This window comes from Lepidochelys olivacea (genome assembly GCF_965140295.1).
Source record: "Lepidochelys olivacea isolate rLepOli2 genome assembly, chromosome: 17".
Taxonomy (NCBI): domain Eukaryota; kingdom Metazoa; phylum Chordata; order Testudines; family Cheloniidae; genus Lepidochelys; species Lepidochelys olivacea.
In genome coordinates this window covers 22281235-22297038 of record NC_140427.1, presented here as the reverse complement: position 1 = coordinate 22297038, position 15804 = coordinate 22281235, and the positions used below count along the sequence as shown (strand labels likewise).

The 15804-nt window shown below is 43.2% G+C and overlaps 1 protein-coding gene across 3 annotated transcripts in view; it reads right to left on the bottom strand.

The window, feature by feature from the left end:
- The window catches only part of FKBP6 (FKBP prolyl isomerase family member 6 (inactive)), a 46690-nt gene that overhangs the window by 30257 nt on the left and 629 nt on the right, over positions 1 to 15804 (bottom strand). For all 3 annotated transcript variants that reach the window (XM_084651285.1, XM_084651287.1, XM_084651286.1), the window contains exons 2-7: positions 15389 to 15506; positions 9406 to 9495; positions 7671 to 7873; positions 6561 to 6680; positions 4978 to 5172; positions 2193 to 2302 (exon numbers count right to left, since the gene is read on the bottom strand). In XM_084651285.1, coding sequence (XP_084507411.1) covers positions 2193 to 2302; positions 4978 to 5172; positions 6561 to 6680; positions 7671 to 7873; positions 9406 to 9495; positions 15389 to 15506 — 836 coding nt within the window. The remainder of the gene's footprint in view (positions 1 to 2192; positions 2303 to 4977; positions 5173 to 6560; positions 6681 to 7670; positions 7874 to 9405; positions 9496 to 15388; positions 15507 to 15804) is intronic.

Genomic DNA, 15804 nt, shown 5'->3' with positions numbered 1-15804 from the left:
CTTTTGTAGTTTTTCTCAGATCACATCAAGGAGCCTTAGAGGTGTGCCAATCTGACAAAGCTAAACAGGTTTAGCCAGTTACCTCACAGTTCAGCCTAAAAACAGTTTTCTTCTATTTTACATTAACTTTCTTTTTAGAGTAGTAAATTGCAAAAAAAACCCGCTAATTTTAACTTCTGACACCAACTCAAAGAAGCAGAAACTCCAAGCTGACATTCCCTTAGCCAGCTCCTCCATTGTGCTCAAGTTCCAGGGTGCTTTTAAAATTACACATGCTGCAGCACCCAAAGTCAAAAGGGGGAGAAAACGACAAACCTGAATTCAACCTGGCCTCTAGAGAGTCTATAGCACCTTGTTAGTTGTCTGTGGTTTAGAAATATTTTAATCTGATGGGTTTTATTTTGCTCAACTCACACTCAAGAAAAAGATTAGGATTAGCCCATAAAAGTCAAGAGAACGACACACACCTTGTACTGGTCAGAATGAGACCCTATATCTATCATCAAAAGTCTTGACAAAAATTTAGATGGTCTAAACTTAACATAAGATTTTACGTGAAGCTACCCAGAATTAATTACTTCTTGGGCATCCTAGTACAGTACAGATCAGTCCACAAGATATAAGACTGGATCCAAAATCTAGTCCTGAATCTAATAGGCTAACTACCTAGTAATCCAGAATCATTTTATAATTACTGCTTGTTTAGATGTGTTTGTAATGCACTTTGTGCCTTGGGATTTAAATATGTAATTGACAGATTAAGATGCTGAAACATCATATTTCATAGTCCCTCATCAACATCCACTGTCCTCTGTAAGGCAGGCTGCTACTTACAACTTGATTACAATTTACAAACAGATTAACAGCACAAAACTGAGTTCTGAGAAATAGAGCCTTTCACCCACACTGGTAATGCAATTTTCCACAAATGGAGAAAGGAACAAACAAGCCCATGCCTCAATTGGGACATCATTTTCCATCCCTTTATTTCTCTTTTCTTCTGCCTTCTCTCTAAGGGCACAGAAATAATGCTCCTGGTCTCTCAAACACCAGGTCCATTTCACTTCCTCTGTTCTGCATTTTCTCTAGTCTAATTCACGGGCAGAGCAAAGAACTAGAGGATTGCAAAATGGCCAGGCAATACCAGAGCAAAGTGAGCAGTCTGCCACACTGCAAGTGCTTCAACCAAGGCAAGATGTTGTCATGCCAGAGAGCTGAAGAGTGGAATGTCCTGACATATACAGGACAGCGAAGAGGTATGCTTTCACCTCTTCCATTGCAGACTTGGCCTGGAGTTAATCTGGGCTGACCAGTATGAAACTGGTTAGTTTGATCCAACAGATGTTCTGATGCCTACCTAAAGTGAGTTGGTGACCCCGCTGTAGCTCTGAGGCCCTCACTGCATAGTTCCCACAAGTGTTTGCAACATAACAGGCACTAATAGCTCCTCTGTTGGTACTTTCCCAAGACGCAAAGAACAGAATGAGATGGGGACACTAGAGTTGGTCTCATGAAAACATGACCAAGCACATTGGTAGGGAAGACTGCTGCAACTGCTTGTGGTGTTCTTATTCTGTGGGCAAACAAAGTTTATTTCTCCAATACTGTTGATTTATTATCTCCAAGACAGCATGAAATTCACTTTCAAATCTGCCCGCAAATTAGTGTTTGCAGAGTGCTGTAAGTTGTAAGTGGAAAAGCAGGGGAAGTCAACCAACACGTCTCAAAGGAAACAGAACCTGATCGCAGTGAACTCTATTGTACAATATTTTATTGATGTCAAGATACTTCAGCACTCTCAGTCTAGCCTGTCATCAACAGCCTGCCCTACCTACTCAAGTGAAGTGTATAGCAGCTGCAACAGAGATATCCCCCCCCAGAGCAACTGTATGGAAACAGTGGATCTCTGTCATCTACTCAACTGTCACTCTTAAGTACTGCATCCGCAAATTAATCAAACTAAATCTCCCCCACCTTTTTTTTTTTTTATTTAAAAGACTGGTATTCCCACAGTTCAACCATTTGCTGATTTAATCCTTACAAAAGCTAGTCTGCTGGCTCTTTCTTTTAACACATTATAAAGAGAATTTCTAGACAGTTATTTGCCTCGTGGAAGTGAAGTGTGTATTTTTTTGTCCACCTAAGCATTCTCTCCCGCACCTCTCACAAGAAGCTAAAAGGAGTTCTCTCACCTGGCCAGCTTTTTCAGCTCATTGTTAATATCATGGTTAAAGGGCTGTTCTTTTTGAGCTCTGACAAGGAAATCCCGAGCTTTTTCATACTCTGTCAGAGAGAGACAAGCCTGTCATTGAAAGAAGGACAAGAATTAGAGAACAAACATCTACTCACAGTAGCTCTTCAGGATTACTTTATGGGAATATATGTTTCAAGTTTTGGAAATAGGTAATTCCTAAACAACTCTCTGGATGCATGTGTAACGATGCTGGTTCTGGCAGGACCCAACTGAGAGTGCCAATTCAGGACAAACTGCTTAAAGCAAGGCAGTTACAGCCCAAGGCTGGGGTTTTTCCACCTCTAAGGCAAAACAAACCAGAGCAGACTTTGGTCTCACCCCGCTGGCTAACCACAAGTCACACAAGCAATTCCCTTAGACACTCCAGTTTCCCAGTATCTCCACCAGTGCCACTCATTATGAGGATAAATGGTTATGAAAACCAATACCCCAGTAAAAGAAAAAAGGTTCTCTTGATCCCAAAGGATCAAGCCCCAGACCCAGGTCTATATACAAATCATAGAATCATAGAACATCAGGGTTGGAAGGGACCTTAGGAGGTCATCTAGTCCAACCCCTGCTGAAAGACGGACCAATCCCCAATTAAATCATACCAGCCAGGGCTTTGTCAAGCCGGACCTTAAAAATATCTAAGGAAGGAGATTCCACCACCTCCCTAGGTAACACATTCCAGTGTTTCACCACCCTCCTAGTGAAAAAGTTTTTCCTAATATCCAACCTAAACCTCCCCCACTGCAACTTGAGACCATTACTCCTCGTTCTGTCATCTGCTACCAATGAGAACAGTCTAGATCCATCCTCTTTGGAACCCCCTTTCAGGTAGTTGAAAGTAGCTATCGAATCCCCCCTCATTCTTCTCTTCCGCAGACTAAACAATCCCAGTTCCCTCAGCCTCTCCTCATAAGTCATGTGTTCCAGTCCCCTAATCATTTTTGTTGCCCTCTGCTGGACTCTTTCCAATTTTTCCACATCCTTCTTGTAGTGTGGGGACCAAAACTGGACACAGTACTCCAGATGAGGCCTCACCAATGCCAAATAGAGGGGAACGATCACGTCCCTCTATCTGCTCGCTATGCCCCTACGTATACATACCAAAATGCCATTGGCCTTCTTGGCAACAAGGGCACACTGTTGACTCATATCCAGCTTCTTGTCCACTGTAACCCCTAGGTCCTTTTCTGCAGAACTGCTGCCTAGCCATTCGATCCCTACTCTGTAGCGGTGCATGGGATTCTTCCATCCTAAGTGCAGGACTCTGCACTTGTCCTTGTTGAACCTCATCAGATTTCTTTTGGCCCAATCCTCTAATTTGTCTAGGGCCCTCTGGATCCTAGCCCTACCCTCCAGTGTATCTACCTCTCCTCCCAGTTTAGTGTCATCTGCAAACTTGCTGAAGGTGCAATTCACACCATCCTCCAGATCATTTATGAAGATATTGAACAAAACCAGCCCCAGGACCGACCCTTGGGGCACTCCACTTGATACCGGCTGCCAACTAGACATGGAACCATTGATCACTACCCGTTGAGCCCAACAATCTAGCCAACTTTCTATCCACCTTATAGTCCATTCATCCAGCCCATACTTCTTTACCTTGCTGGCAAGAATACTGTGGGAGACCGTGTCAAAAGCTTTGCTCAAGTCAAGGAACAACACATCTACCACTTTTCCCTCACCCACAGAGCCAGTTATCTCGTCATAGACGGCAATCAGATCTTACCCACAAATCACGCTGTTGCCAATCCTTTAGAATCTAAAAATCTAAAGGTTTATTCATAAAAGGAAAAAGATAGAGATGAGAGCTAGAATTGGTTCAATGGAATCAATGACATACAGTAATGGCCAAGTTCTTGGTTCAGGCTTGCAGCAGTGATAGAATAAACTGCAGGTTCAAATCAAGTCTCTGGAGAACATCCACAGCTGGGATAGGTCTTTCAGTCCTTTGTTCAAAGCTTCAGTGCAGCAAAGTCCCTCCAGAGGTAAGAAGGATTGAAGACAAGATGGAGGAGCTGCAGCAGCTTTTTATAGTCTCCTGCCATGTGGTCTCTGCTTTCTTTGTCCCAAAGACAAGCTGTCCAACACATGGCCTGGAAAAACCTCAGGGTTCTGTCCATAGGCCCGTCCCTGCATACCTTGCTATGGTGTGTCTGCCTTCTCTCAATGGGTCAATTGTACAGCTGATGGTCCTTAATGGGCCATCAAGCAGGCTAGGCAGAGCTGACACCAGCTTGTCTGGGGTGTCACTCAGAAGTACAGCATAAGTTTGAAATACAGACAGTATAGAGCCAATATGCATAACTTCAACTACAAAAATGATATACACATATAGACAGCATAATCATAACCAGCAAACCATAACCTTGTCTTAGACACCTCATTTGACCGCCTTTATACAAGAGTTGGTGCCACTACAGGACCTTGGTTGCAACAATGATCTATATGGTCCCAGTTCAAGTCAATAACATCACAGCATGAAAAAAACAGAGCAATGCAATGTATCTACAAAGGGCCAGGTTTTCAGACATGAGCATTCAGTATAACTCCCACCAACTATTATGGTAGCTGTGGGCACACAGCACATCTGAAAGCCTGGCCCAGTATTTCTAACAGATTTTCTGAGCGGCTCATTTTATTCTATTGCAGGTCCTCCCCACAGACTAGCAAGGCTGGGGTTTAGCTTGATGCAACCTCTTAACCCAACAGAGGAATCTACTTTTGCTCACCTGGCCACACCTGAATAATGCTTTCGCATTTCTCTCGTCAATCTCCAGCGCCTTTTCTCCATATGTCAGAGCTCGGACAGGACGCTCCAGCTTCAAGTAAGTAAATGACAGATTCAGGAACACCAGCAGTTTGGCAGCATCAATCTGGCACTGCTCATCCCCATTGGAAGGCCTGCGACACAGGATCAAGGAGGCCTGGACAGATGGGGTTTAAAAAAAAAAAAAAAAAAAAACAGAAATAATGCACAGTGCATATGTTTGTGGAAAATTGAGGACTTTATCTGACCACTGATCTAGAGAGAGACATCAACTTAGCCACCTTTGAAACGTTTCAGATAAAAAGCAAAAAAACAGAATCGCATTAGCAGGATGCATCCTGAACGTGACCAATCAGCTCAGTCATTCGCAGTGTGGCACAGCATACCTCTTCCCTCCTTGCTGATTGAGATTAGACCAGGGACCTCATTTCTGTTTTTGATTTTAAAGTGCCTATCTCATTGTGAATGCTACAGAGGTTGCTCAGTGTTTGTTTGGAGTTGCTGTTTTTTCGAACATTATATATATATATATATATATATATACACACACACACACACACACACACTGCAGAAAGGAAAAATCGCACAAATTTTAGAAGTGTGGGTGGGAAGAGGAAACCATCCACAGAAATTTCACGTAAATACATCCATTCACAGGCAAAAAAGTGGCGGTAGAGAAGGTATCCTCAAACAGGAACAAAATTTCCATAAGACACAAACATTCATGTCCTAACTAAAGACTAGGAGTGTGGAGTGCATGTTGTAGCATTAAAAACAAAAAGATAAAGTCTCCCAGAAACAAGTGATGGGGTAACATTTCCTTGCTGGGAGACTACGAGTAAAATTTTCAAAAGCACTTAAGTGATTTAGAGGGATTAGACTTTAATAAGTCTTGGTGTTCCAAGTGCCTAATGACAGGTTTCAGAGTAGCAGCCATGTTAGTCTGTATTCGCAAAAAAAGGAGTACTGGTTAGTCTCTAAGGTGCCACAAATACTCCTTTTCTTTTTTCCAAGTGCCTAAGTCACTTCTGAAAATTTTATCTCAGAGCTCTCTCACTGCCCAAGGCCATGCTCTATGGATAGACTCTCCTCTTTCTGTTGAAAGCTGTGCTGGCAGATTCCAGCTAGGTGATTGTTGCAATTGAAGTAAATATGTTCAAAGCCTGCAAGCCATTTCTAGAACTTGAGATGTATTCCAAGTACACAAACCCATCTGTACATTTCCTTGCCTATACTAATCAGGACCAGCAAGGTGTAAATATGGGGGAAGCGAGTTCACATACTAGTATCGACCTGTATTTCCTTTCATTGCAGCTCAACACATACCTTGGCTGAGCATACGAAGACAGCTGCTTAATATACTGTTCTTAAATTATCAACATCTACCAGAATTTAAAACGTTAGCTTAACTGTGTCTCCCAGGTGTATTATGCTAGAGGGTAATTGTTCTCTAAACTGTATTCCACTTTGCGCTTTCAGCTAATGCTTAGTCGTGACTTACTATCTTCTACAGAGTGCATAACCCTGTTATCCTGGTTTTATTACCCGCTTGTATCTCTCTCTGGCATCCATGAAGCGCTTCTGGCGGAAGAGGTAATTGCCAAACTCCCTCTCTGTATTTGCCACTTTCAACACCTTCTGTAGTGGGAACGTATCCTGCTGCTCCTGTGTACAGAAGCCAAAATTCAGCTGTTTAGTAGACACAAAATAGGAATGCTGAGACAATAGTAAGTACCTATAGCACTTCCAAGTGGTCAGACCAGAGAGTAACACATCCAGAGTTGGTATAAGAACAGCTTCACAAAGGACACAGGAGACCTGTGGCGACAACAGGCCTGTAGGAGTGGAAGCCACCCAACCAAAGAGCGATGCTTGGAAAGGTCAGCTCAGGAGCAAAGAAAATGCCCTCCCCAACCTAACAAACATTGATAAGAATTTCCTACGTGGACCACAAGTTACATCCTTGAGCAGTTTCACAGGAGGGAGCTACATGCCAGGGTTCTTGTAGGACTCACTAGAAACAACAAAATGCCACCCTGACTAGCTTCTCCCCTGGATTACACTCTGAGCTGTGAATATGCAAACATGTTTATTTGCAAACATGCAAAGCAGTTTTAAGAACTACAGCTTCAGTTTGTTTTAATGCTACTCCCAAGAGTCTATTTTCTTTAATTTACACTTTGAAATGCTCTTGATGTAGGCTGGGAAGGAGAGAAGTTTCAACTGTGAGGGAAATCTGGAAGATTTTAGGGCCAAACCTTCAACTGGTCGTAAACAGATGTAGCCCCACTGACTTTCACTGGGCTGGAACAGCGATTTTTTAAGTCACATTAAGCATCTCAGCATGCTTTATTTTCTTTGCTAGCTACAGGGCCTGGAACATGGGGCACTGCGATGAGTGAGATATGGACAGTATGGTGCAAGCATAACCGTGCTGTCATTTTAGAAGTACATAAATAGAGGCATGAACATGGACATCAAGCCCCTTCACACAAACATACTACAGATGCTACTAGCTGGAAGCTATTTTGAACAAGAGTATCTGACATCATCCTATTACGGCAGCAATAGGCATACATAACAGGGAAGACAGCAAAGAACAAAGACTTAAAATTCAGTGTTTATGGCTCAAAGCTACTTGTATAACTAACTCACAGTAGTCAAAACAAAGAATTTGTCAGATTCAGCTGAGTCTAGAAAGTCCAGCAGCTCCATCTCAAACAAGACTGTGGCATTAGGTGGAATCAAAGGAGGACAGCCCAATGCCCCATAGGCATAACTTGGTGTGAAGAGAAATCTTGCCAACTCTCCCTTCTTCATTGTCAGTAGGCCAACCTCCATTCCCTGTAGCGTAATCTCTGGCAAAACAAGAAGTGGAACTTTTGATGCGGCCCTCAAAATCCTCAACTTGAAGGACTGATGTGTCTTAAAACCTGGTTTTCAAGCCTTCGCTTTTCCAACTTTCAGCATTTTTGACTGCCAATTCTTAACCAGCAATGGTAATTTTATACACATCCAGCAGCACAGCATGCACCCTGGATCACAAAAATGATCCACCCATATTCCAGTAGCCTGGCAGACACCAGTATTCAGTCTCATGTTGATAAATGCAAAGTAATGCTCATTGGAAAACAATCCAACTATACTTATAAAATGATGGAGTCTAAATTAGCTGTTACCACTCAAGGAAGAGATCTTGGAGTCATTGTGGATAGTTCTCTCAAAACAGCCACTCAATGTGCAGCGGCAGTCAAAAGAAATCGAACAGAACGTTGGGAATCATTAGAAAAGGGATAGATAATAAGACAGAAAATATCATATTGCCTCTATATAAACCCACAGTACGCCCACATCTTGAATACTGTGTGCAAATGTGGTTCCCCATCTCAAAAAACATATACTGAAATTGGAAAAGGTTCAGAAAAGGGCAACAAAAATGATTAGGGGTTTGGAATGGCTTCCATATGAGGAGCGATAAATAAGACTGGGACTTTTCAGCTTGGAAAAGAGACGACTAAGGGGGGATATGATAGAGGTCTATAAAATCATGACTAGTGTGGAGAAAGTAAATAAGGAAGTGTTATTCACTCCTTCTCATAGCACAAGAAATAGAGGTCACTAAATGAAATTAATAGGCAGCAGGTTTAAAACAAACAAAAGAAAGTATTTTTTCCACACAACACACAGTCAACCTGTGGAATGCCTTGTCAGAGGATGTTGTGAAGGCCAAGACTATAACAGGGTTCAAAAAAGAACTAGATAAATTCATGGAGGATAGGTCCATGAATGGCTATTAGCCAGGATGGGCAGGGATGGTGCCCCTAGCCTCTGTTTGCCAGAAGCTGGGAATGGGCGACAGGGGTTGGCTCACTTGATGATTACCTGTTCTGTTCTTTTCCTCTGGGGCACCTGGCATTGGCTGCTGTTGGAAGACAGGATATTGGGCTAAATGGACCTCTGGTCTAACCCAGTATGGCCGTTCTTACGTTCTCTGCCTCCAGCTTTGGAATGTAAAGAGTGTTTAAAATACAGCATAAGTTGCAAGGCTCATGTGTTAAGCAATCAAAGCAAGTATCCACTTTGAGCCACAAAATACAGCCAAATTCTACAACTCACAAGTAGCTTACATTGTCCCCTCTGGACTCATTTCCAGGAGGGAAAAAAAGCTCTCAATCATCCCTTCCCCCACACCTGGAAACAGGAGGCAAAGGCACAGTAGTAGCTTGTAATCCCACAAACAGTAATGCCAACATTACTTAGAACATATGACATTATGAAAGCACAAAACCTATACCAGGCTTTAAGGTATTAACATAGCCAGAGGGCTATAGAAGGGGCAGGGTCCTTATAGCCTTGTACCTTCAGTACTAGTTCTTCAGTCTGGATTTACCTTCTCCAAGTTTCATCAGCCTAGGATTCCTCCTGTACCAGTTTGTGTCAAAGGGCTTATCCATGTATTCCAGGTACCCAGAATATTTCACTGCAAGAGTTTGAATACAAAGGGAGAAGGGCAGGAGATGTTAGAGAACTTACGTTACAAAATACTCAAGAAAACTGATCACTTCTTTGGTGATACACCTGCTAACCACTCACTCTCTCATTGTACTGTACAGTTCTTTTGATCTGCTTTTCCATGGGCTGCCAAACAGCAGAGGGAGCACAGGCTACTCACTCCAGGATCTCTCTGCCATCAAATAAGTAGGACAGTGTTGATTTCACTCAACGCTGCCTGCAACTTTTTACGATACAACACAACTCTGTCTACCAGTTTGTCATTTTCTATCTAGCAAAAAACATTGATTTAAAAAATGTGTGTGAATTTAGTACTGGGGAAAGATGGGCAGATGGAGAGTCCTAGAAACAAAATCCTTGATCTATCTGCAGAATACATACCGCACGTACAGCAAGAGCACACAAGCTCACCAACGTGCTTGAATGCTGACACAAAGGAACCAACGCTCAGGGGTGGGCCCCTTACTCAGAGCACTGCTGCGATTGCCAACAACGTTCCCAGCAGACAATCTCCTATTCGCAAACATACAACAAAGACCATTAGCATAGGACTAAAGCCAATCTCATGTCTGGTCTCCCATGTTTAAGAGAGATGAACTCAAACTGGAACTAGTGCAGAGAAGGGCTACTAGGATGACCAGAGAAATGGAAAACCGACCTTACAAGAGGAGACTCTAGGAGCTTGGCTTGTTTAGCCTATCCAGACTAAAGCTGAGGAAAGATATGATTGCTCTCTATAAATACAACAGAGAGATAAATACCAGGGACAGAGAGGAGTTAAGTTAAGCACCAATGCTGACACAAGAATAGGACTTGGTGCTGATGGGGGACTTCAACTACTCCGACATCTGTTGGGCAAAAATACAGCAGTGCACAGATTACTGGAATGCACTGGAGTCAATTTTTTATATCAGAAGGTGGAGAAAGCTCTTGGGGAGAGGCTGTTCTAGATTTGATTTTGACAAATAGGGAGGAACTGGTTGAAAATATGAAAGTGGAAGGCAGCTCAAGTGAAAGTGATCATGAAATGACAGAGTTCATTATTCTAAGGAACAGTAGGAGGGAAAACAGCAGAACAAAGATAATGGATTTCAAGAAGGCTGACTTTAGCCAACTCAGGAAGTTGGTAGGTAAGATCCCATGGGAAGCAAGTCTAAGGAGAAAAACAGTTGAAGAGAGTTGGCAGTTTTTTAGAAGAGATGTTATTAAGGATACAAGAGCAAACTATCCCACTGCACAGGAAAAATAGGAAGCATGGCAAGAGACCACCCTGGCTTAACCAGGAGATCTTCAGTAACCTGAAACTCAAAAGAGTCCCACACAAAGTGGAAACTAAGTCAAATTATGAAGGATGAATATAAACACACAAGCATGTAGAGATAAAATTAGAAAGGCCAAGGCATAAAATGAAATTAAACTAGCTAGAGACAAAGGGTAACAAGAAAACATTCTACAAATTCGTTAGAAGCAAAAGGAAAACCAGGGACAGGGTAGGTCCATTACTCAATGAGGGGCGAACACAATAACAGAAAACGTGGAAATGGCAGAAGCGCTAAATTACTTTTTTTGTTTATTTTCACCAAAAAGGTTATTAGCAATTGGACATCTAACATTAGTGAATGCCAGTAAACAGGATCTGAGGCTAAAATAGAGAAAGAACAAGTTAAAAGCTACTTAGACAAGTTAGAGGTCTTCAAGTCAGCAGGTCCTGATGAAATACATCCTAGAATACTCAAGGAGCTGACTCTGGAAATATCCGAGTCATTAGCAATTATCTTCAAAAAATCATGGAAGACAGAAGAGATCCCAGGGGAGAGGAAGAAGGCACATATAGTGCCCATCTATAAAAAGGAGAATAAGGATAACACAGGGAATTACAGACCAGTCAGCTTAACTTCAGTACCAGAAAAGATAAAAGAGCAAACAATTAATTTGCAAACACCTAGAAGATAATAAGATAAGTAACAGTCAACATGGATTTGTCAAGAACAAATCATGTCAAACCAAGCTAATAGCTTTCTTTGACAGGGTAACAAGCATTGTGGATGGGGGGGCGGGGGAGTAATAAATGTGGTATCTTGACTCTAGTAAGCTTTGATGCGGTCTTGCATGACCTTCTTCTCATAAACAAACTAGGGAAATACAACCTAGATGCAGCCACTGTAAGATGGTTGCATAACGAGTTGGAAAACCGTTCCCAGGGAGTAGTTATCAGTGGTTCACAGTCAAGCTGGAAAGGCATATCAAGTGGGGTCCTGCAGGGATTGCTCCTGTTCAATATCTTCATCTAGGATTTAGATAATGGCATAGAAAGTACACTTATAAAGTTTGCGGATGACACGAAGTTCGGAAGGGTTGCAAGTGCTTTGGAGCAGTGGTTCTCAACCAGAGGTACGCGTACACCTGGGGATATGCAGAGGTCTTCCAGATCTAGATCATCTAGATCAGTGTTTCTCTACCTGGGGAGTGCAACCCCCTGGTGGGTCATGGGACAGGTTTAGCAGGGTCGCAAGTACAGGGACAGCATTAGGGGGTGGCAAGCAGGGCAACTGCCTGGGGCCACACAGAGCTAAGTTACATGCTTCAGCCCCAAGTGGTGGGGCTCGGGCTTCAGGCCTGGGCAGCAGGGCTTGGGCTTCAGTAATCTTGAAAGGTTGACAACCACTGCTTTGGAGGATAGGATTAAAATTCAAAATGATCTTGACAAACTGGAGAAAGTCTGAAGTAAACAGGTTGAAATTCAATAAGGAGAAACGTGAAGTACTCCACTTGGGAAGGAACAATCAATTGCACACATAAAAATGGGAAATGTCTGCCTGGGAAGGAGTACTGTGGAAAGGGATCTGGGAGTTATGGTGGATCACAAGCTAAATATGAGTCAACAGTGTAACACTGCTGCAAAAAAAGGTGAACATTCTGGGATGTATTAGCAGGAGTGTTGTAAGCAAGAAGTAATTCTTCGATTCTATTACACACTGGTAAAGCCTCAGCTGGAGTATTGTGTCCAGTTCAGGGCACCACATTTCAAGAAATATGCGGACAAACTGGTGACATCCAGAGAAAGGCAACAAAAAATGATTAAAGGTCCAGAAAACCTGACCTATGAAGAAAGATTGAATTGGGTTTGTTTAGTCTGGAGAAGAGAAGACTGACGGGGGACATAACAGTTTAAGTACATAAAAGTTGTTACAAGGAGAAGGCTGAAAAATTGTTCTTGTTAAACTCCGAGGATAGGACAAGAAGCAAAGAGCTTAAACTTCAGCTTCTTGGGTGGTTTAGGTTGGACATTAGGAAAAACTTCCCAACTGCCAGGATATTTGAGCAATAGTACAAATTGGCCTAAGGTGGTTGTGGAATCTCCGTCATTGGAGATTTTTAAGAACAGGTTAGACAAACACCTGTCAGGGATGCTCTAGTTATTACTTAGTCCTGTCTTGAGTGCAGGGGATTGGACTAGATGACCTACTAAGGTCCCTTCCAGTACTACCCTTCTATGATTCTATAAACTGGCCATCAGCAAGTTCAGGTTTGAAATTAGATGAAGGTTTCTAACCATCAGAGGAGTGAAGTTCTGGAACAGCCTTCCAAGAGGAGCAGTGGGAGCAAAAAAACCTAACTGGCTTCAAGACTGCAACTTTCTCAAGAAAGCACCCCCCCGAGCGCTGCAAGTTTCAGCGCCGTGAAGTGGCAGCGTAGACAGTGCACCAGCACTGGTAGCTACTCCACTCGTGGAGGTGGGGTTTTTATAGCATTGGCTGGTGGGTGTCACTTACATGCTCAGGGTCTAACTGATTGCCATACTTGGGGTTGGGAAGGAATTTTCCCCCAAGTCAGATTGGCAGAGACCCCAGGGGGTTTTCGCCTTCCTCTGAAGCCTGGGGCACAGCTCAGTTGCTGGTTTAAACTAGTGTAAACGGTGGGTTCTCTGTAACCTGAAGTCTTTAATCATGATTTGAGGACTTCAGTAACTCAGCAGGAGCTTATGGGTCTATTACAGGAGTGGGTGGGTGAGGTTGTGTGGCCTGCAACATGCAGGAGATCAGACTTGATGATAAGGATGGTCCCCTCTGGTTTTCAATCTATGAGTCATGTCACAAAAGGCAAACCACCATCAAACAAACAGCTTTCAGCCAGTACTGACCTAGGCTCAATCTAGTGGTGAAATGCTTCCTGCATTTCTTAAAAATCGACATGCCTCTTCATTTAATCTATTGTACACTGCACTTTGATGCCAGCACTTGGAACAGAATCTGTTAACTTGTAACTCCCTCTGATTGTCAGCTTCCGGGACAGCAAACAAAAAAGCTATAAAGATATGTTAGTGTCTTTATGACACCAAGGAAGAAAAGCTGTACAAGCCATTGCAATACTGGAAGATACTCTCCAGCCAATCGACATTTCAGCTTTCAGTCAAATTTGAGTCTAAACTCTTCAACAACGTACTTTATAAAGAGTAGTCACCTCAGGTTCACAAGAGTAGTACTTCTGGACAGCCAAAAATACTCACCGAAGGCACAGATCCTGCAATAAGAGCAAGACCAACATGTGCAGATCTCATTGCAAGGCTGGGATCAGCTGACTGAACATGAACCTAATTGAAACCTACAGCTTTCACGAAAGAGGTGCGATTCCTTTTACAGATTTCCTTGAGCAATACAACCCATATTTTACCGAGACTGATTTTTTGAAGCAAGCAGTTTAAGAACAGCCTAAACCAGCAGTCCTGAACAAGACATTCTTAAATAAAAATCAAGCACATAGGGCAGGGCATATTGCTCTCTATAGCAAATTATGGTTAAAGCTCTTTTTTGCAACATCTTTGGCGTCTCCTGGGCGGGGAGTCTGTGATAAAACTGAATTCAGATTTGTATAGTGTAAGTGTTCAAAGACATGAAGGGGCCTAGAGAATCCTAGAACAAACTGGATGCATCAACAACTATCTCCATTTATTCACATGTGCTGCAGAGAAGCACAGTCACCTAGGGCTAGGGCAAGGTTTCTCAACCAGTGGGCTGCAACCCAAAATTGCATCCAATGAAGTGAGCTGTAGCTCATGAACGGTTGTGCTCAAATAAATGTGTTAGTCTCTAAGGTGCCACAAGTCCTCCTTTTCTTTTAACTCAAACTTGGGTTACCAGAACGTTTCAAAGAGTCGTGCGGCAACTGTTGTGGCTGCTCAGCTCTCCGCTCTGGGCATTGTGACCTCCGGGATTGCAGTGCCACTCTGGTTTGATCCAGATGCCCCTCCATCATAAGAGACTGGCTGGGACAAGTTTGAGTGGCACTACAACCCCATGTACCAGGTCGCACCACCACTCACACAAACATGGCCCAGCCAGCCAGGGCCGAGCCTGGAGGCTGTAATGTCCAAAGCAGGGAGCTGAACCCAGCCAGCCCTGCGGGACCAGAGCTGCAAGAGCCATCACTGCAAGATGAATGCAGGGTGGGCTCTGGAACCCCACCCCCAGGGCTTCCCCCTTCCCCTGGGGGCAGGATCCAACACCCCCCACACCACCCATTTACTGGATTGCAACAGGCCATCAACAACTACAAATGGGTCCTGAACCCAAAATGGCGGAGAACCAGTGGTCTAGAACAGTAGTTTTCAACCTTTTTTCATTTGTGGACCCCTAAAAAATTTCAAATGGAGGTGCAGACCCCTTTGGAAATCTCAGGCATAGCCTGCAGACACCACAGGTTGAAAACCACTGGTCTAGAATACCAGCCACTAAGCAAAAGTCAAAATTATAAAGTGGATGTGGACACTTAGTTCACTTAGTATAAAAACAAAAACAAAACACAGACATGCTCTTTGGCGGATAATCCCAATAAAAGGCCTCCAACCAAGAAACTGGTTTTACCTAATACAGAAGCATCCTGGGGCACCATTTCTCCAGCACCAGCACGGATAACCTCCTTTAACACCCCTCTATCACCAGTAATATCCCGCATGCGTTGGCCCAACCGTTGGTAAGGAGACTATGAATGGTGGGAAAAGAATGAGGCCACTTAGCCATCGGAACTTAACAGTACACTTCTACATTATTAAATGAAGATGTTGCGGCTGTAATTAGAGGGTTTCCGCTCTGAAGGACCCTAAGCACTGTGCTGAAATACTGCAGGACAGGAACAATCCTGCCTCCAAACTGTGACAGAAGCATCTCATGCTCCAGATAGCGTGCAGAGGTTAGGCAGCTGTGATGCTCTTGGATTTCTTGCACTGCAACAAACTTTATTCACTGCCTAAAATTTAAGGCAAAAACCAGGGCTTAGCTTT